We start from the raw sequence: 20,535 nt of genomic DNA, 5'->3' as shown, positions 1-20,535 counted from the left end.
AGAAAACTTTATATCCCAGCTGTAAATGGAAAACTAACATAATTTGCTGTGAATATAAGGTAGCAGTTAAATTGTTATAACAACTCCTGTTTACTGAGTCCTTGCTACTTGCCAGGCAGTGGGCTAAGAGTCCTGACTTGTTAGAATCCTCACAGCCCTCTGAGTTCAGCATCATCCTTTTACAGATGAAGAAACTGAGGCACAGGGGCATTAGAAAATTTGCCATAGTTACACACTCAGCAAATGCGGGCGGCAGTTCGGGCTTCAGGACACAGGCTCATCAGCCCTGTTCTGTGCCGCCGCCCTGACAAAAGCCGTATTTCATTCCTGGGGCTGACGGGCAGCGTACAGCTTCCCAGGACTTCGGTAACTAAGTGCTGCAAACTGGCTGGCTTACGAGTGAAACTCAATCTCCCCCGGTCTGGAGGCTTCAAGTCCAAAATCAAGATGTGGGCAGGGCGATGCTCCCTCCAAGACCTCCCTTGCCTCTTCCAGCTTCCGGTCACCCCAGGCATCCCGTGGTTTGTGGCTGCATCGCTCCGATCTCTGCGTCCTCACATGGCTGTCTTCCCGCTGTGTGTCTGTCTTTGTGCCTCCTCTCTTCTTGTGAGGACATCAGTCACGCTGGATTTGGGCCCGCCCTAATGACTCATCTTAGCTTAATTACATCTGCAGGACCCTGTTTCCAAGTAAGGCCACACTCACCAGGAGTTAGGACTTCAACATATCTTTTTTTGGCGGGGGGGGGGGGGGCGGGGGGCGGGGGGGCCAGGCAGACCAATTCAGCTGCCCACCTAAGGCTTCGAGCTTGGGGCCGAAGACCCGCCAGTGTTGGAGAGTGTTCAAATCGGCAGCCACCTGAGGCCGTCTCCTTCATGCGGTGGGGACTGAAGGAGTCAGGACAAGGGAAGGACGATGCTTCTCTGTTTTAGTGAGACTTAGTGTCCAGACCAGGTGCTAACTAAGATTAACTATCTCCTGCCCCACTACTGGCTCTGTGGGTGAAGGGGGTTAGCAGAAGAAAGCTTCCCAGGGAAGGATGGTGGTAGGAAGATGAGGGAAAATGCAACCTTCTCCAACTCCAGGCAGGTGTGGAAGGCACAAGCTCATCTCTAGGTGGCGAGGCTGGAATAGCAGATCCAGACAAATGCCAGAGAGACTTCATCGGAGGTGTGTGTGAAGAAAGAATGAAAGCAAAGACAGTAGGGGAGAAATCATTTATTTTCTTATTATTTCCGTGAAAGCTTAAGAACAATCTCTCTTCTAAGAGGGGTTTGAGAGGAGGGTGAGGGGGGTAAGGAGGAGGCGTTTTCTCGCTCTGTCAAATAAGGTTGTCCTTGGTTGAAGGAGCTGCATAGATTTCGTAGAGTCGGGAGGCCCTCATCTTGAGCTCCCGGGCCACCTGACAGATGGAAAAGGGCCAACAGCAGTGCACGGCGAGCCAGTCCTCACACAGGGTGCCCTAGGGGAAGACCCACGTCTCTGTCCCGGCGCAATCACACAGGCTCAGTGCCATCACCCAGGGGCCTATCCCACCCACTGCTTCCGAGTTCCACCAAGTCAATGCCCTAAAGGAACGCCCGGGGACACCGCTCCGGCAGGACCCCAAGTGCCAAGCAGCTCAACTGCTTATCAATCCTTGCAGCTCAGAGACCTGGCCTCACTTAGGGCTTTTGCTACAAACTTCACACTTGAAACCACTGGTTTCTCTGTCAACAGCTTTTTTTTTTTTTTTTTCTATTAAGACGTAATACTTATAATTCCTTCATTTCTTTGGAATGGGTACTAAATGCCTATGGTCCAACATTCTCACAGGAAGAAGGCACAGGAAGTAAAAAGTACCTCCCTCTTCCACAGCTGTCCTAGCCACCCACTTAAGTTATCTGAGGGCAACTGTTGTGGGCAGGTTTGTATCTACACTTGCAGATAAATTCTATGTCCACACAAGTACATCTATAGTCCTTCTACGTCAATAGTTGCATACTTCTGTGTCTTGTACTTTTTATTCACTTGAAATATATTTTAGGGATCATTCCACATGAATATATAAGATGTCTTTTTTATTTTTAACTGTCCACATCCTGATATGTATGACTTGTCTCTGCTCAGTCTCTCATTGTACCTCAGGCTCAGCTGCACCGGAAAGTGATGAGCTCTTTGAAGCATCCCCAGGGAGCCCCCAAAGTGAACTCTGCGGATGCCCCATAGTCTTCATTTTCACTTAGACCATCCTAAGTATATCCTCCAAATTTGGTGCAATATACCAGATGCAGTGAGAGACAGAGAAACAGAAGCAGCCCATTGACCCAACATCAGCATTATAATAGGTACCCCTTGGAAATACCTTTCATCATGTGGCATTTTGGTTCCTATGAATGAAATCAGAAATTTCTTCCCTTTCCTTTCCCAGTCTTCCACTAAGTCTGGTGTTTTTAAGCATTCTCACCCAGACTTTTTTTTTTTTTTTTTTTAAACCACGGGTTTGAAAGACATTTAGGTTCTTATATAGATCCAAGTTCACATACACATTCAAACACACTTACCCGTATTTTATGTCTCTCTCTGGTGCCAATTCTCAGTGCAAAGGTGGACCCGGGTAACAGTGGCCAACAAAGGCACTCTCCATGATGCCTGGCGATGTCACACTCAAGGCACATTGGACAAAACAGACCACAGAAACCTGTCAATAACACATAAAAGAAAGCCACGGTTCTCAGATGTGCCCAGAGCAACTTCACATCTCAAAGAGCATTTACAACCCGATGCCATCCATTTAATACCACACTGTCTCCCTGCAATCAGGGACTGAAAATGAATAACCAATTGTCAAAACTCAGTGGATGAAAATTGCCATAACCGAGCCCACATCAAAATTGTCTTCTTTTGTTAAACACTGGCAAAGCTGAACCTGATACAATTCTGTCAGCGTTCACTATGGTAATTGTTTTTTCCTGTCAAGAGAAAAGCATTAAATAATTTTTTACAGTTGAATCGTAGCTGTTGCTTCTATTATGTTCATCTATCTATTTTCAATATTTAAAATAGACCCAGTATATGATACTTGTGAATAGCAGGCGTCTTTCTCTGTAAATGTGATTGAAAGCTCTTTTATGGTGCACTGATTCTGCCTGCTATTCTCATCAGGACTGTATTCTATTTCTCGGGCCAGAAGGTTACTCTAATTTTTGCTAGTTTCATGGGGCCACTGACATCTGCCAGTTTTAATCTGTAACTATTAGAGGATTGGTTCCTTGAACATCAACTGGAAACAGTTTGTCATTGATTCATTCATTGATCTTTAAATCCTGATACTGTTTCTTACACATTCTGCATGAACCATCTAACGCAGAGGTTCTGTTTTAAATACGTTTTGGGTCACAGACCCTTTTGAGAGTATGGTGGTAGCTATGAAGTCACTCCTCAAGGGAACAGAAAAATACATAGACGTGCAAAATTGTGCATTCAATTTTGTGGGGTCCAAGGATCCACTGAAAGCTATCAACAGACTGCGGGTTAAGAATTCCTCATACACAGTTAAGACGTTATGTCATCTAGCATCGCAAATGAGGATGACCTTGAAGAACACAAATAATTAGGACTATAAAACAGCAAAAAAATTAAATAAATACCAAAAAGCTAACCGATACCTTTAACGCATGTATGCAATAAATATTTTCAGACATAATTTATATACAAGAAAATGAACAGACTGTAAATGTTTTGTTGGGTGACTTGTGACAATCACATTCTCACCCAAGTAACAGAACAAGTAGAATATTGCCCTCAGAGTTCCCTTGTGCCCCTTCCCAGACGATCCCAATCCTCCCATCCCCACTCCAGAGGCAACCACTGCTCTGATTTCTCTTCCCATTGATAAGTTTTACCTCTTCTTGGACTTCATATTAAGGGAACCATGTTTACTTTTATATCCACCTTCTTTTATTCAACATGTTTCCTGAGGTTCATCTTTGCTGTTATGTGTGTAGTGCGTTCTTCATCGTTGCTGAGTAGTAATCCAACGTATGAATACTGCACATGATAAGGGAAATCTGTGTCCTAAGATGGCCAACCGAGCCAGCAAGAGAGTCCCAGCCCCTGCCCTGGGGCTCTTCTGGGTTCTTCTCCCCGCTCTGCTTCCCGCGCGCACACCAATCCGGGTTCCTCTCCCTGCCCCGCTTCGCGCATGCGCCAGAAGTGCCAAGTATGCGGAAGTAGAAGGGTATAAATTACCCCCTTTGTGCTGGGGACTCAGACCTTTGGAGCTCACTGTCCTCTGAGCCCGCCGGCGTTAAATAAACCTCCTATCCTCCAAGATCTCCGGGTGCCGCTTGGTTCTTCCGTCGGGCGATCCAGTCCAGGTTCCATAACACACAAACCGTTTCTCCGTACTCTCACAAGCTATTCCATTCTCTGCTATTGTGAATATGTACTATGAACGTTCCTGTACAGGTCTTCATGCAGACATACATTTTCATTCCCTGTAGGTGGATTCCTGGATGTGGATTTATGTTGAACTTGACAAGACATAAATATTTGCACCATTTAACGATCCCACCAGCAATGGACGAGAATTCTAGTTGTTCCATGGCCTCACCAACATTTGCAACCGTTGGTCCTTTTGATTTTAGCCATTTCAGTGAGTATGAAATAGTAATGACCACAGCCTTTTAGTGCACCCAACAAAGAGGCTCATGTACCATGTCACTAGCACTAGAACTTCCTGTCAAGGGCCTGTCTCTGCTACCTGTCCTGCCCTCCCTCCCCAAAAGGTGCGAGTACAAAGTCCCACTCCCAGATTCAGTGACAAAAAAGCAAAATGCGAGGAATGCTGTTATATCCTAGAAGCTCAGAATGATGTTCCAGGGTTGTGGACTTCACCCTGGCTGTGAGGGGCTGAGGTAGCACACGTGCCCACAGGGCATGAGGACTCTGCGGGGAGGAGGGTAAGGAGCAGCCTGTCTTTGGGAAACAGAACATCTATTTCATCCATTTAGGAGTCATGAGATAATCCGCTAAATCACGTACTACAGGTGTCCCTTGCCCCAAAACAAATTCTGAATTCGGCCTTGAGTGAGTCTGAGATGTTTTGCCCCACATTTAAAAAAAAAAAAAATCATTACTCCCAGCTAGATCAGAAGGCCCTACCCCGCACCGACCACTGGGATGAACAGCGCAGAGGACAGATGGCCCAGTCAACTTCCTGCAAGTTCACAGCGGTCATATTGCAGGCAACCTTGAATTAGGAGACTTGGAAATCATGGCACATACAAAAAAAATCAATCAAATCTCATTTTATGCATGGATTATGAAATAGTGCAAATGCCTGCAAATAAAAAATTAATCAAAAATTGCATAATTATAAAGCTGGCAAGCTAAGTGAATAATAAATTGTGTTTACACAATCACCTGAGCTGCACCGCTATCATTGGCAAGGAGAAATGCCCACCACCCTCAGTAAGTATATTGTAAAGACGTTGTTTTGTGCATTGGAACTCCTGTATCTTATCTTTATGACTGGTATGTCTTTTTAAAAAATACATGCTGTTATTTTTATTTTTAATCCTTTCCATCAGATAACCATGTTATCTAAGTGTTCACTAGGATGCAGTTACTAGATGCTGAAAGCAACACACCAAATGCACATTCAGTTACCTTGGGACAGTAGTCAGATGGGATTAAAAAAAAAAAAAAGGTATGAAAGCCAAATTCTTATTATGTAATAGCTAACATTAGACTTCACCATGTGCCAAGCCCTGCTAAAAATACATTGCATTCATTAACTCACTTAATTCTCACAACAATCTTAAAATACAGATACTCTTATTGTGTCCATTTTAATGGATGAGCAAACTGACAGGCAGAGGGATACGTTTATTAGGAAGGAGCAGAAGCCAGATTTGAACTCAGGTAGTCTAGCCCAAAAGTCTTAACTACTACACACAACACCATATGTTCTCATGTTTTACGTATTTAGCGTGTCACAATGGTTGTGGATTTGTGTGCTCCGAGACGGTATCCTCACTACCACTAATTTGTATTTATTCCTGTGGGATGCTCTTACATCATGCAACTTTAGGAAAGTTCCTTTTTGTCAGATGTTACAGCCCTACACAGTGGATTGAGTGGGATTAAAAACTCTTGGCTCACACCTCAAGAGGAATGGGCAAGAGTGGGACCATGGGATACTGTCTTAAAGAGTCTCTAGGAGAAAATATTGCAACATAGTTGTAAATTCCTACAAATCAATATATAAAGGATTAAACAAAAGAAGAAAATGGGGATAGGACATGAGCAGATAATTTACCAAACAGGAAACACAAATGGCCAATAACAACCATGAAAAGCTAGTCATCAGGGAAATGCATATTGGCATGAAAGCTGCCAATTTTTCAGTATTTACATTGTGGGAAAACCATAGAGAAATAGGTACATAGCCCTTTTGAAGGCAACTTGGGTGAATCTAGTAAAATTTTAAGTACACTAGGATCTAGTAATTCCACTTGTGAGCGTCTACCCTAGAGTAAGAGGCTGTTACGGGGATGTCCACTGCAGCATTATTTGTAGCTTGAAATTTAAAATTTCAATGTGCACTAATAGATGAAAGTGTAAATAAGCCACAATGGTGTAAATCATACTATGGAATAATTAAGAATGCAGTGAAAGATTAAGTACCAACAGAGTTAAATCTCTAAGACATATTTTGAGTTAAAAAAAATCAAATTTCAGGGGCGCCTCAGTGGCTCTGTTGGTTAAGCATCTGACTCTTGATTTTGGCTCAGATCATGAACTCAGGGTCATGAGATCGAGCCCTCCATCAGGCTCCAACGCTCAGCATGGAGTCTGCTGGAGATTCTCTCCCTCTGCCCCTCTCCCACTCGTGGTCTCTCTTTCTCAAATAAATAAATAAATAAATAAAATCTTAAGGGGCGCCTGGGTGGCACCGTCAGTTGGGAGGCCAACTCTTGGTTTCTGCTCAGGTTGTGATCTCAGGGTCATGAGATCGAGCCCCACATCAAGCTCCATGCTCAGCAAGGGGTCCACTGGAGATTCTCTTTCCCTGTCCCTCTGCCCCTCCCACTCCTGCTCTCTCTCTCAAATAAATAAATCTTTTAAAAAAATCCTCAAAAAATAATCAAATTGAGGGGCACCTGGGTGGCTTAGTTGTTAAGCGTCTGCCTTCGGCTCAGGTCATAATCCCGGGGTCCTGGGATCGAGCCCCACGTCAAGCTCCCTCTCCCACTCCCCCTGCTTGTGTTCCCTCTCTCGCTGTCTCTCTTTCAAATAAATAAATAAATAATCTTTTAAAAAAATAATCAAATTGCATAATGATACATACAGCATAATACTATTTATGCTTTGTTTAAAGAGTTACAAAACAATAGTACATATTACTAAAGGCTACATATATAAACACAGAGACAAAGATCTGGAAGGAAACCCTTCAAACTGATTAAAAGAGGAGACATGATTTCCTTTTCTGTAATGTTTCATTTTTTTACAAGGTGAACATACTCATGTGTTATTTGTGTATATACATATATGCAAATATATATTATATTTTATTTACTTGTTTATTTTAAGGGACTTGGGCTCAAAAGGGATTTGAGCTAGAAATTCAGCCTCTTCCTCTTACATTACATCCAAAGGCCTGGTGGTTATATAAGCATCCACTGCCTAAATGTTCCGGGCCTGTCCCCTGAGATGGGCTCCACCCTCATGCATGGAATGTGATTTATTATTCATCCTTCTTACTCACAGGCGAGTCGAGAGAAAAAGAAAAAGCCTACACAGAACCAGAGTGTGGAGCCCCAGAGAGCAGAAGTAGGAAAGGTGGGTGGAAAGTGCAGCGACGCATAGTTCAGATCAATTATTACAAAAAGGCAGAACCACCGAACTGTAAGAGATGCTCAAGAAAGAAATGGGCACAGTCATACATTGTGGGTGGGAGTGTAGGTTAGTACAACTTCCAAATGGAGATCCAGTTGGCAGGATCTATCAAGATTTAAAATGGTACATACTATTTGATAGGCAGGTTTATTCCTCAGCAATTGCCCAACAGGTAAACTCACACACATGCAAAATGCCATCTGTACAAAGACATTCACGGAGTGTTGGTTTGAACATCAAAATGTCTGGAAACCACATTAAGGTACACCAATGGATTTCTGGATAAATAAATTATGGTACCTTCATACAACAGAATCTATGCAGCAATTTAAAATATTGGGTGTGTTTACAATTCTATTATTTCTAGAAATTATATAAATACACGTACAGCAAAAAATCTGGAAGGAGAGGTACCAAAATATTAACAATGATTATCTCCAACAGCTGGGATTACAGGATACTGGTTTTTGTTCTTTTGTCTCTGTAGTTTTCTTTTTTATGATGATTACATGATAGTTTTATAATAAAAAGAATAATCTACTTTCACTTAAAATTATTTTATATCTTTACAAGCTTACAGACAGTATTTCGGCTCAGGTAAGAGTAGTTGCCTCTGCAGGGAACTGGGTGGACAGATGGCAAATCTATCAAAGGGGTAGGTGCTTTTGAATTTTGCATCAGGTGCATGCTAAACTATTCAAAATCTCTCTCTTTTTTTTAAGATTTTATTTATTTGACAGTGTGCGCACAAGCAGGGGGAGCAGCAGAGGGAGAGGGAAAAGCAGACTCCCTGTTGAACAGGGAGCCTGACATGGGGCTCAATCCAAGACCCCAGGATCATGACCTGAGCAGAAGGCAGAAACTTAACCAACTGAGCCACCCAGGCGCCCCCCCTTTTTTTTTAAAGCACTGAGCTGACTCCCAAGGAGAAAAGCCCTCCTTCCTAGAAATGCTCAGAAAGCCAAAGCTGTTCTTGCCAGGCATAGTGCAGGGGAGGCTTAGACAAGCAGGTGAGAGGCCAAATCACCTGACCCCAGTACCCCTTCCGACTCAGAGGATTTATGATTCTTTCAATGAAGGGCAAGAAAGAAAGAATCCAGTGAGAATACAGGTTAAAATTCATTCATTGATGGGTTGTTCAGCAAACATTTTTCAGTGCCTCCTATGGACCAGGCACTCTGCTGGGCACAGCAGGGCTGAGCAAGACAGCAGTGGTGTGTGCTTTGAGAGAGGTACACTTTACCCAAGATATAGTTCAGGGACACAGATCCCAATCTGAGGCCTTTTCAATGCTTTTTTCCTCTTCCAGAAAACCAAAGAAAATCCTGGCCCACTTCATTCTATGCATCCTGGGTACCTGGTGACTACTAGTCACACCAAGCTCCTCACCCCCGCAGTGCTTACGGTGCCCTCCACAGGGAGGCGATCTGAGTGGCTGGTTTCCTCCCATCTTTCAGTATCGGCTTTAAGTTGGTTCCTCGAAGAGGCCATCCCTGACCCCACTCTCCTAGTTTCCTTCCATAATACCCTATTTCTTTCTTTTATGGCACTTATCACAACTGCCATTATTTTGCTTATTGTCTATCTCCTCTATGAAACCTTCTCTGTCTTATTCACTATGACGTCTGTAACACCCATCACCTGTCTACACAGGGGTAGGAACTCTAAATATTGAATTACAAACCAATGTGGATTAAACCTTCCACACAAACCTTCTCTGGTGCACCATCACAAACATTCCCAAAGCCGGGATACCTCGCCTCTCACCCACGACAACATTTAGCAGCCACTCATTTCCCTGTGGCTTTATCTTCACAGCTGAGCTTTCAGCAACCCCATCTCCAAAGGACTCAGAAACACCCCAGTGCACTGTGAATGCAGATAAAAGCGCCCAGGTGGGAAGAGGGAGGCAGTTTTAAAAATGTAATTGTGGACACCTGCGTGGCTCAGTTGGCTAAGCGTCTGCCTTGAGCTCAGGTCATGATCCCGGAGTCCCAGGACCAAGTCCCGCATCGGGCTCCCTGCTCAGCGGGGAGTCTGCTTCTCCCTCTGACCCTCCCCCTGCTTGTGCTCTCTCTCGCGCTCTCTCTCTCACTCTCAAATAAATAAAATCTTTAAAATAAATAAAAAATAAAAATAAAAAATGTAATTGCAATAACATGAAGAAGCAAAACGTCAAAAAGAAATGGAAATCACTGCTGTTCCTAACATATCCTTTGCTTAATGGATGACAAATTGTAGCAATAATTTTCAACATGTAATGGAAAGCTGTCCCAGGATGGGAATCTGGCATGGACAAAGTCATGGAAAGCAGCTCTTTTTTGTTCCCAAGTTTGTCACAACTATTTATACAGTGGCTGGCTTGAAATGAAATTTTGTGGATAAAGTAGCCCTTTTAAACAAGGAAAGAAGCCCAGGATCCATAGCACTTACATTCCACCTGTGTCCTGGGAATGACAGCGCAGAGGATGAGCGTTTAAGGCGATATCACCTCGAAGTTTTCTTCTGAGCCGGCTTCGAGACACTGTGAGCAGTCATAAAAGGGAGGTCCATCCGGGAATAACCACTGGGACCCAGAACATTCCAGATCACCTTGTACTGTATATCCATGGCCCCTTCTCCACGGATCATGCCAAAATGTAAAGAATGTTCTATTTCTCCTCACATCCTCCCTTCTCACCTTGTCTCCAGAATGGGCTCTCAAACGGACCAGCAGGAATCCTCAGAAGACAGAGTGCGGTTGGTCTGCACATTAATGGGGGTGAGGGACAAAGCCAAGTAGTGAAGCAGCGTTTAAGGCAGGGGGGTGGTGAGGATGGTTGTTTCTTTAGCCAACTTTTTAGGTGCTCTTGGGATGGAGTAGAAATCACACTGCAGCAGCCAGTCTATCCCTCCTGACTCTACTCTTTGCTCTCAACACGCTAGAGGATAATAACAACGTATAGTCACAATAATATTAATATCTCAGATTCACTAAGTGCATTGTTGTGCACTTGTTGGGCATCCCTGGATGACAGCACCCCAGTAGTAATTTGGGAAAATCATCCCTTCACTACTGAGGGCAATACTGATAGGACTGTTCTTCGGAATGACCTAAGCCTGGCAAAATGAACTCCAGCTGCTCCATCAATTCTCAGAAGGAAAAACAAATAAAAACGTTTGGAGTTGATCAGAGTGTCAGCGAGCTCCTGATAATGCAGCTTGTCCCTTCTGAGCTTAGTTTTTAGTTGATTTTTTGGTTCTGTGAGCTACCCCAAAGCCTTCAAATGAAATCCAATGTTTGTTTGTGTATTAGTTTCCTAGAGCTGCCATAACAAATACCACTAACTGGGCACCTTTAAGCAACAGAAATGATTCTCTCACAAACTGACACTTATCAGAGGGGAGGCGGGTGAAGGGATGGGTGAAACAGGTGATGAGGATTAAGGAGGACACTTGTCGTGATGAGCACCAGGTGTTGTATGGATGTGTTAAATCACTAAATTGTATGCCTGAAACTAATATTCCACTGTATGTTAGCTAACTGGAATTTAAATAAAAACTTAAAAAAAAATTATTTTCTCACTGGAGAATTCTGGAGGCTAGGAGTATGAACTTAAGGGTTTGTTCCTTCCAGAAGTTTTGAGGAAAAGTCTATTCCATGCCTCTCTCCAAGCTTTTGGTGGATGCTGGCAATCCTTGCATTCTTTGGCTTATGGATGCATTATTCTAATCTCTGCCTCTGTCTTCCCATGGCTTTCTCTTCTGAGTGTTTGTGTTCAAATTTCCTGTTTCTTATGAGAAACACCAGCCATTGGATTAGGATCTACCCTAATGTAGTAGAACCTCTTTTTTAACTTGACTACACTGCAGAAACCCCATTTCCAAATAAGGTCACATTCAGAAGTTAGAGGTGGACATGAATTTTGAAAGGACTATTCAACCCAGTAGAGCGTGCAACCAAAAAAAAAAAAAAAAACCCTGATCCAGTTAAATTCTAAGCCAGTGTTAAGAATGGGTTCTAGGCATTATGTTTTAATGTTAACAGCAACCCCTGAGGTGAGCACTTTTATTATCCTCACTTTAGAGAGGGCAACATGAAGACCCAGAGAATTTGTTCAAGGTCAAATAGCCAGTAAGAGGCAGAGCTAAGATTCGAGGCAAGGTCTCATCTGACATAAACATGTTCTCCTCCCCACCACACTATATTCTAGGCTTTGCCCTACTTGAAAATGCACTGATGACCCCCTAACCCCCAACTACAAGCTAGGAAAGGAAAATGGTCCACTTCCCATTTCCACGCTAGGTCTCCACATCTCCACATGGCTATTCTGCCTTCTCTGTACCTCAGTACAGGGGACAACTGAAGTCAGAGTATCTGGAAGAGAACGAGGAAGAAAGCTGAGAGAATCAGAGAATGGCTGCCATCATTATCTGATCAGAAGTCCACACGGGTAGCAGAGGCAGGAAGAAACCTGCTGAGCTCAGCGTCAGATGGGCAGAGGGACAGGGATGGAGGCAGTCTCTTCTCTGTGGGGCCCAGGCAAACAGTGAAGGGCTCAAGCGTAGAGGACCAGAGCACCAAAACATGGCGGGAGAGCTTTAGCCTCTGTAAGACTCTGCTGAATAGGGACTTGGACCATGTAACAGCTCAGGTGGGTCTCTGATCAATCCTGTGAGGCTTTAGGAATGAATCCAGATCTTTCCAAAAATCAGCAAAGGGCAGAGAAAGCCATATTCTTCAAAAATAGTAGATCCAGGGTCTGCTGGATTTTGAATGCTAGTGATTAACACTTATCCAACAGAGACCTCCCCCCAGCCACCCAGCATCCCCCAGAAAGACTCTGTGGCTGAGATGCTCCCTAGCATCTGCAAAGGCAGGACCCGGAAGGGGATGCTGACGTGGTACCAGAGACGAGTCAGAATGTCCTAAGATAAAAATAGAATCGATATGCTTTGAACTTCATTCCCAGGGGAAATCATGTAGCTAGAAGAGTGTTATTGGTACCTCTCTAGAGCTGAAAGAGCATCTGAAAATATTCCAGTCAACATAGGGGGCTTTTTGTGATTATTCTTGTTCTTATAAGAGTACTACATATTCCTCCTAGAAATACTAGAAAGAGATAAGCAAAAAAGAAAATAAAAATTACTCATTAGCCTGCCATCTGGAGGCATGTCATAAACATTTGTATTTGTATCCGTCCAGGTATTTTAAAAATATCCCCCCACCAAAAAATGGTGTCTAACGTGCTTAGTTCTACAGTCTGCTTCTTTAACTTAAAAACGTACCACAACATCTTTCATCCCATTCAATGTTATTCTACAATGTGACTTTTCATGGCTGTATAATAACTCATTATATGTGTACCCCCATCAAACATTTTAGGTCATTCCAGATTGTTGCCATTATAACCAATGCTGCAGAAGTTAACATTGCTAAATCTTTGCACGTGATTTATTTCCTTAGACTAAATGCCTAAAAATGTAATTACTGGGCCAAAAGCTATATAACACTTGAGGTTCTTTTTATACGTATTGCTAAACCATCCGGCAGGAAGGTTATACCAATGTATCCTCCCACCAGCAGCAGATGGGGGAGCCCATTTCATGCACCTTTGCCAACAGTGGATTTTGTCATTTAAAACATCTATGAAGTCACCGCTTATTCTGTAAAAGCATCCCCATCCCTGAAAAGCAAGATTTTTCCTGCCGAGGAGTGCACGTGAGTCACTAGGAGATTAGTCCGGTTATTCTAAAGCCATTACATTTCTGTCCTTGTGCCTGACGTAGCTCCCGCACCCAGGGATGCTTTGGGAAAGAAAACAGTCAAGGAGGACTTGAATAAAGAGGGAACACGTACAGATTCTCCTGTCTCTGCAGACACTGAAGAGGCCGGTGCTCCAGTCTCCCCCAGTCTGGACAATCGCTGTGATGGTGGTCCTGCCAGGGGTTCCCCGGAGAGGCTGCTTCACCACAGCCTGAGCTGGCCCATGGCTCCTGGAGAGTCAAAAACAGTGATTCACTTGAAAACAAAGGCAATGGTTCAGAAGGATAACCATTAAGCCAAGACAGAGTGATAAAGAGGAGAAAGGGACCCAGTGATGTCAAGTGGCTCCTAATTTGTAGCCCAAGCTCCTCACCATCTGCCCCCCTTCCCGCTTCTCCCCTGACTTTGCCCTCTATTAACGGCATGATTATTCCAGACCCTGTCATTCACCTTTAAGGTCCAGCCTACTTCCTTAGTGTTTCTCAGTGTTCTGTAATAGCTAAATCCACAAATTTGGAACCAAGAGGCCTCAGTTCAAATGCCGGCTTGTCACTTCCTGGCAGCTTGACCTTGGCTGTTGCTTAACGTCTCTGTTTCTGTTTGTTCGAATGTAAGATTAAAAAAGATGACCTCATAGGATTATTGTGTTGAATGAAGGACATATAATTAGTTTGCTGTGTCTAGAATGTGTTTAACAAGTTGTCCTGAGTGAGGCTGCACCCCCAGGGTTTTGAGCCTTCGCTGAAGACACTTGGGCATAGAAATCGGGACTAGGCTGTGGAAGTTGAACACGCCGTATCATTTAAGTGAACAACCAAGACTTCAGAAGATGTCTTTTTTTGTTTAAAGATGTATTTATTTATTTATTTTGGTGGGGGAAGGGCAGAGGGAGAGAGAGACTCTCAAGCAGACTCCCCACTGAGTGAGGAGCCTGACACAGGGCTGGATCTCACAACCCTGAGATCATGACCTGAGCTGAAAGCAGGAGTGGGATGCTTAACCCACTGAGCCACCCAAGCGCCCCAGAAGATATCCTGATGTCAAAGTACTATACGATTGTCTGGGGTTGGGGGGCACAAAATACAACTTTGGGTTAGTTTTCTCTGAAGGGAATAGATATTCCACGTTATCATTCTGAAGTAGAAAATATGGGCCCAGGGGATAGTCTTCAAAAGTGAGGTGGAAAAATTCCCTTCTCTTTCTGGGGGCCGAAAGCCGGTTTTGCCTGAGCTCCTACCATGGGGATACTTGGGGCGAGTCCCACAGTGAAGGGTAAGCTGTACCTAGCCTCTGGAAGGGGCAGACCAAGAGGATGGTCGAGGGACCGCACTAGAATGAGTGTGAGCCTGTACATGGTAGTAATTTTTCTACTTTGTGCTTCCCTTTTGGCAAGCCTCATTAACAGTTTGTACCTGTCTCTGGTGTGTTGTGAAGAATTAAAGAAAGAGCCTGCCTCACATACGAGACAAAATAAACAAGAGACAGCAGAATTTCTTCCTGTAACAGCTGCTGTTACAGGACTACTCACCAGGGCTCAGCACCTGTGACACATGGCCTGGAGGCCAGAGGGACATTCCCGAGCACCCTTAAGGCAACACCCTGGGGGCATCTTGGAAACAGCAGAAGGGCCCTTTGAGAACCTCTAAATCAGGGCGATAAATCCAATGGGGGTGCATTGTTCTTGTTATTAAGATCCACATCTCTTTCATTCTACCAACACTGCCCACGTCCACGCCTTACAAACCTGATGTGCTTTTAATAAACACATTAGCTTGTTAACAAAACAAATGCCCAAGCCTCACCCAGGCCAACAATGCTGGTCTCCAGACAAGAGGTACAGAAATCGAGATTCTTAACAAGGTTGCCAGCAATACCTATGCAGTCATCCTGACACCAGCCAGCCTGAAACCTGACACAGGGGGGTATGAGGCCCACTGATGGCCACAACAGCCTCTGAGTCTCCCACGGGGTGGGTGGGGGTGTCAACGTGAGAGAGATGGCAAAGAACACAGAGTAGGAGGGAGGCTGGTGGGGAAGAGGACGGCTGGAACATAGCCGGTCTTCAGCGCCAAGGAGACATGAGCTGCAAGAGAGGTTAAGGTCAGGAGCTACATGTCCAGAGGACAAAGTGGAGCTATAAACAAGCCCAACCCCTTCATCCCTTAGGCATTTAGAGACAATGCTTAGAGGCTAATGAGCTTTTCAAGAGCCTGCAACAGTATTTGAGACCTGGAATAAAGTACTGGCTCCAAAATATAAAAACTGCAAAACAGACTGCAAAATTAGTTAATGCTCAACTAAACACAGAAATCTAGCATTATGCCAATCTCATTAACTGTCAAATTCACAGATTCACAAATATTTTATTACATTTAAAAACAATTTAGAGGGGCACCTGGGAGGCTGAGTCGTTAAGCATCTGCCTTTGGCTCAGGTCATGATCCCGGGGTCCTGGGATTGAGTCCCGCATCGGGCTCCCTGCTCGGCAGGAAGCCTGCTTCTCCCTCTCCCACTCGCCCTGATGTGTTCCTGCTCTCGCTCTCTCTCTCTCTGTCAAATAAATAAATAAAATCTTCAAAAAAAAAATTAAAAATAAAAACAATTTAGAATTCTCATTTGCAAAAAAAATCCCAAGTATGAATGATTGCTGAGAAACAAGAGCCAATCGTAAAATGAACTAATCACGGAGAGCCAAATAATTTCAAAGGCAAAATTATAAAAATCCTTTCACTTAATTGTATAGCAGGGAAAGTATGGATATAATGTGTGGTATGGATACACTTTAATAGGTTTGTTACAATGTGGGTTCGGGCCCATGGTATGAACTGAACTGTGTTCCCCCAAAGTCATATGTTGAAGCCCCAGCCCCCAGTGTGACTATATTTGGAGACAGCGCTTTTAGGTGATTACAGTTAAGTGAGGAATAGCAGTGGGAGCCTGGGCTGATAAAATTGCCATGTAAAAAGGCCACATAAGCACCCATCGAGAAGGCTACAAACCAGGTGGAGAGCCCTCCCCAGAACCCGATCACACGGACACCGTGACCTTGCACTCACTTCTAGCCTACAGAAAAGTGAGTGAATAAATTTCGGTTCACGAGGCCAGCCAGTCTATGGTATTGTGTTATGGAAGCTCAGAGTGGACTAAGACAGCTATGAAGATTTCAAACTGGTGCTGAAGAAACCATCTTATGCCTGTCTTATTTCCTCTGCTCCCGTGTGAGCTCCTTGGGGTCAGCAGGCACAAGCTGCTCCCCCCCCTTAACCCCGGAATCCAGCACACTACCCGATACCTGGCGGGCATGTAGTTATTTGGTGAACTGGACCAAACTGAATGTCCATTATCTCTTCCTTTATCTTTGAGTCCTCCTCAAATCTAGTCATCAATTATATGATCTTAACTGTGTTTCCCTCTCTAGCAAAGGTACACTTCTCAGGTGTGGAGAGAGGAAATAAAAGCAGAGAGGAGCCTCAAAGCTTCCTGCATCCCTCCACACAGACTAGGGCATTTACCGCTCAATGTGATGCTCACAATCTGGGGTTTCCATCCTTATACTAAGAGCTTCCAATTATCTCTGACTTGAGCAGAAGAATTTCTTAGGGCTAAGCCCCTGGATTAGATTTTCCCCTGAAATGAACCATTTACAGCTTGCAGCCCTAGAATAGAATTTTCTGCTTCTAGCTCAGCCTTTTATGATGGCAAGGAAGCCTGTCCTCTATTCCAAATCAAACAGCAAAGAGAATAGCTTCTCCTTGGTGGGGGAAAAAAAGTTTTTTGTGTTTGCCTAACTTTGAACTCAGCAAGTATACTACTGATTATCTTGATACCCTGAATCTTTGGTGATTTTTTATTAAAATGTTTCAATTGACATGCATTGGCTAAAAAATTCAGCTCAAGATTATAGTTTGTGTGTCATAATGAAAATACCAAGTACAGGGGCACCTGGGTGGCTCAGTCGCTAAGCGTCTGCCTTCAGCTCAGGTCATGATCCCAGGGTCCTGGGATCGAGCCCCGCATCGGGCTCCCTGCTCCGCGGGAAGCCTGCTTCTCCCTCTCCCACTCCCCCTGCTTGTGTTCCCTCTTTGTCTCTCTGTCAATTAAATAAATAAAATCTTTAAAAATTTTTCTTAAAAAAAAAACAAAAAACAAGCACAGCTACCCTTGACTGAGCACCCTCTATGTGCCAGGCACTTCTCAATTCCTTTAAAACCTGAATAGTTTATCAGGGGCTGCTTCAGGTATCAGACTAAAGCACTGCTGTAGCTCCCTGCACAGCTGTTAGCTCAGTGGATACTCCGGGGAATCTTCTAATAGGAAAGAGTCTGGAAACCGTGGACGAGGCGGACGGTCGCAGAGCTCTGCTACACCAGAGCAGCTGTCCATTTGCCATCAAATTCAGCAAGTTCTTCATTGAGTGGAAAGAGGACAGATTTTAGGCCCAGGCACACCAAAATTCACATGTGGCCCAGCTGCCTTCTACTTGGCTGACCTTGGGGAACACAAGTCGTCACCGCCCTCAGCTCTGGTCTCTCTCCCATAAAACTGGATAGGAAACATCCTCCCTCCGCAGTGGCCTTGAGGATTCAACAAGATCACGCTCCGGGCACACAGTAGGCTTGCAGTGGGTGGCGGCTACTGTTATTTAACTTCATGATCCTGCACTTGGCCTAGGGCCTTCTGTACCCTTTCCTGAGAAACAGAGAATGGAGGCAGGAGCTGTGGGGCAGTTTCTCAGGTGTCACACGTGCTGCCCAAATACCTAAAACTTCGATCCCAGTGACCCATCATCCAGTTTTCCCAGGACTAACGGTTTTCCCAGGAGGGAGAACTTTCAGGGCTAAACTCAGGACATCCCCAGGTGAACCAAGAAGTTTAGTCACCCTAAGAGACAAGCAATAGAGGGAGGCTTCAACTGGTGAGAGAAGAAGGCTGACTCGAAGCACGAGGCAAGAGGCCCGGTGCTGGGAGATGCAAGAGATGCATACCCTCCCCCCTTTCTGACCTCACTCTGTTCTCTTCTCGCCGCTGCTAAGCGCATTCCCCACCCCATGTCCGCACTTGCCTGGTGCTTCAGCCTGAGGGGGGAGGTTCCTATCACCCTCTTCCTTGATGAAACTTGCAAAACTAAAAAGGGTTCATTCTGCTTTCTACCCAGGCTTCCTTGATTACTTCAAACTTAAGTGAAGCCAAAGCCCTGGAGTTTTGATTTCAAAGGACTAGAAACTACTGGCAGCCACCAGAAGTCAAGTTTCACTTGGTCAGGGTTCAACATTGAAAGTTAAGAATAAAGAGACACCCTTTCACCCAAGCCAGCCCTTCTTTTCGCTATCCAAGCAGGGACTGAAGGAACTGATCAGTTGCCCCTTTCCAAGCACCCATAGAAAATGATAGCAACTACTTTCTTACCAAGCCCAGTTTTCTTCTCTTGGCTCCTCATAAGAGGAGACTGATTTTTAGACAGAGAGACAGAGACAGAGAGAGAGATTTGATATGCTACCCAAAAAGAAAAAGTTAATAGAAAAAAAAAAAATCACCAACTCTCTACCTCATACTAGAAATAAAATGTTCATCTTCAGATGAGATGAGTGAAAGCAACAGAGGTGAGTGTACGTTGAGAAAAGAAACATCCTCAGGAAATTTAGAGAAGTAATTTCCAAACCAATTCATAGTGAGGTGCTTTCCTGTCGCTGGGACTCTCCTTCTCCCTTTGACAAGAGGTTGACTGATTCTGAACTTAGATTCATCCAAAGTGAAGCATCTCTTCTAAAGAATGTTGCGTTGATATTCTGGAATCTGAGGTCACAGCACTTTACTAACAGACATCTTATTTCTTTAAAGACACGTACACACAGGGGCGCCTGGGTGGCTCAGTTGTTAAGCGTCTGCCTTCGGCTCGGGTCATGATCCCAGGGTCCTGGGATCGAGCCCTGCATTGGGCTCCCTGCTCAGCGAGGAGCCTGCTTCTCTCTCTCCCACTCCCCCTGCTTGTGTTCCCTCTCTCGCTGTGTCTCTGTCAAATAAATAAAATCTTTAAAAAAATAAAAAAATAAAAATAAAGACACGTACACATCTAACTGGACATGTCCATGTTCAGGGTATTAGGAGTCCCTGAAGTATGTCTCTGGGACATGCCTTACGCAGGTGTGGACCCCAGCAATGCTGGGAAAATGTCCAGAGAGGAAAAAAACTTGAGAAAAAATTGCAATTGAGGGAAGAGGTCTACAATCTTAATTCAGGGTTCCATCAGAAAGACAACAGCAGGGCGCCTGGGTGGCTCAGTTGGTTAAGCGACTGCCTTCGGCTCAGGTCATGATCCTAGAGTCCCGGGATCGAGTCCCACATCGGGCTCCCTGCTCAGCGGGGGGTCTGCTTCTCCCTCTGACCCTCTTCCCTCTTGTGCTCTCTATCTCTCATTCTCTCTCTCAAATAAATAAATAAAATCTTAAAAAAAAAACAAAACAAAACAGAAAGACAACAGCAGGGAACTGCCAACTATACTATATATTCTTCACATCGGACCCACGGAGAATGACTGTTGAAGGTTCTGAATTTCAAAGCATTTATTTGAGCAGGTTTGTGAGGAAAAGCCTGTATAACACCTCCCAAATCAAGATTCTTCAGATACAGCTTCCTAATTGCCTTCACTCACTGGGTTCTGGGCTGTCTGTCTCCTCATCTAGAAGGATGCGTCTTACATGAAGGACAGCCATTTTTCTTCTGCTTACCACTCCAATCTAAGTGCTTAACACAGTGTCTGCAACAGAATAAGCACTCAGTAATTTGTTGAACAAATGTGCTATATATGAAAATTCCAGTTTGTAAGGATAACAGAAATTAACAGGTGATTACTAGCTTTGCAAAAAAAGATTTACAATAAGATTCCTTTAAGGAGTGGACAACCA

At 44.3% G+C, this 20,535-nt stretch overlaps 1 protein-coding gene across 1 annotated transcript; it reads right to left on the bottom strand.

Moving 5' to 3' along the window:
* Nucleotides 1-847: 847 nt before the first annotated feature.
* On the bottom strand, nt 848-19,348 carry PLAC8L1 (PLAC8 like 1). The gene is made up of 4 exons (XM_078067342.1): nt 19,179-19,348; nt 13,727-13,863; nt 2,544-2,680; nt 848-1,462 (listed from the first exon to the last, which is right to left on the bottom strand). The coding sequence occupies exons 1-4, from the start codon at nt 19,298-19,300 to the stop codon at nt 1,322-1,324; spliced, it is 537 nt and encodes a 178-aa protein (XP_077923468.1). The 5' UTR covers nt 19,301-19,348; the 3' UTR covers nt 848-1,321.
* Between the last annotated feature and the right edge of the window lie 1,187 nt (nt 19,349-20,535).

Source organism: Halichoerus grypus, chromosome 2, assembly GCF_964656455.1.
Source record: "Halichoerus grypus chromosome 2, mHalGry1.hap1.1, whole genome shotgun sequence".
NCBI lineage: Eukaryota > Metazoa > Chordata > Mammalia > Carnivora > Phocidae > Halichoerus > Halichoerus grypus.
Note: the sequence above shows the minus strand (reverse complement) of the source record. Positions and strands in the feature narration are given on the sequence as shown.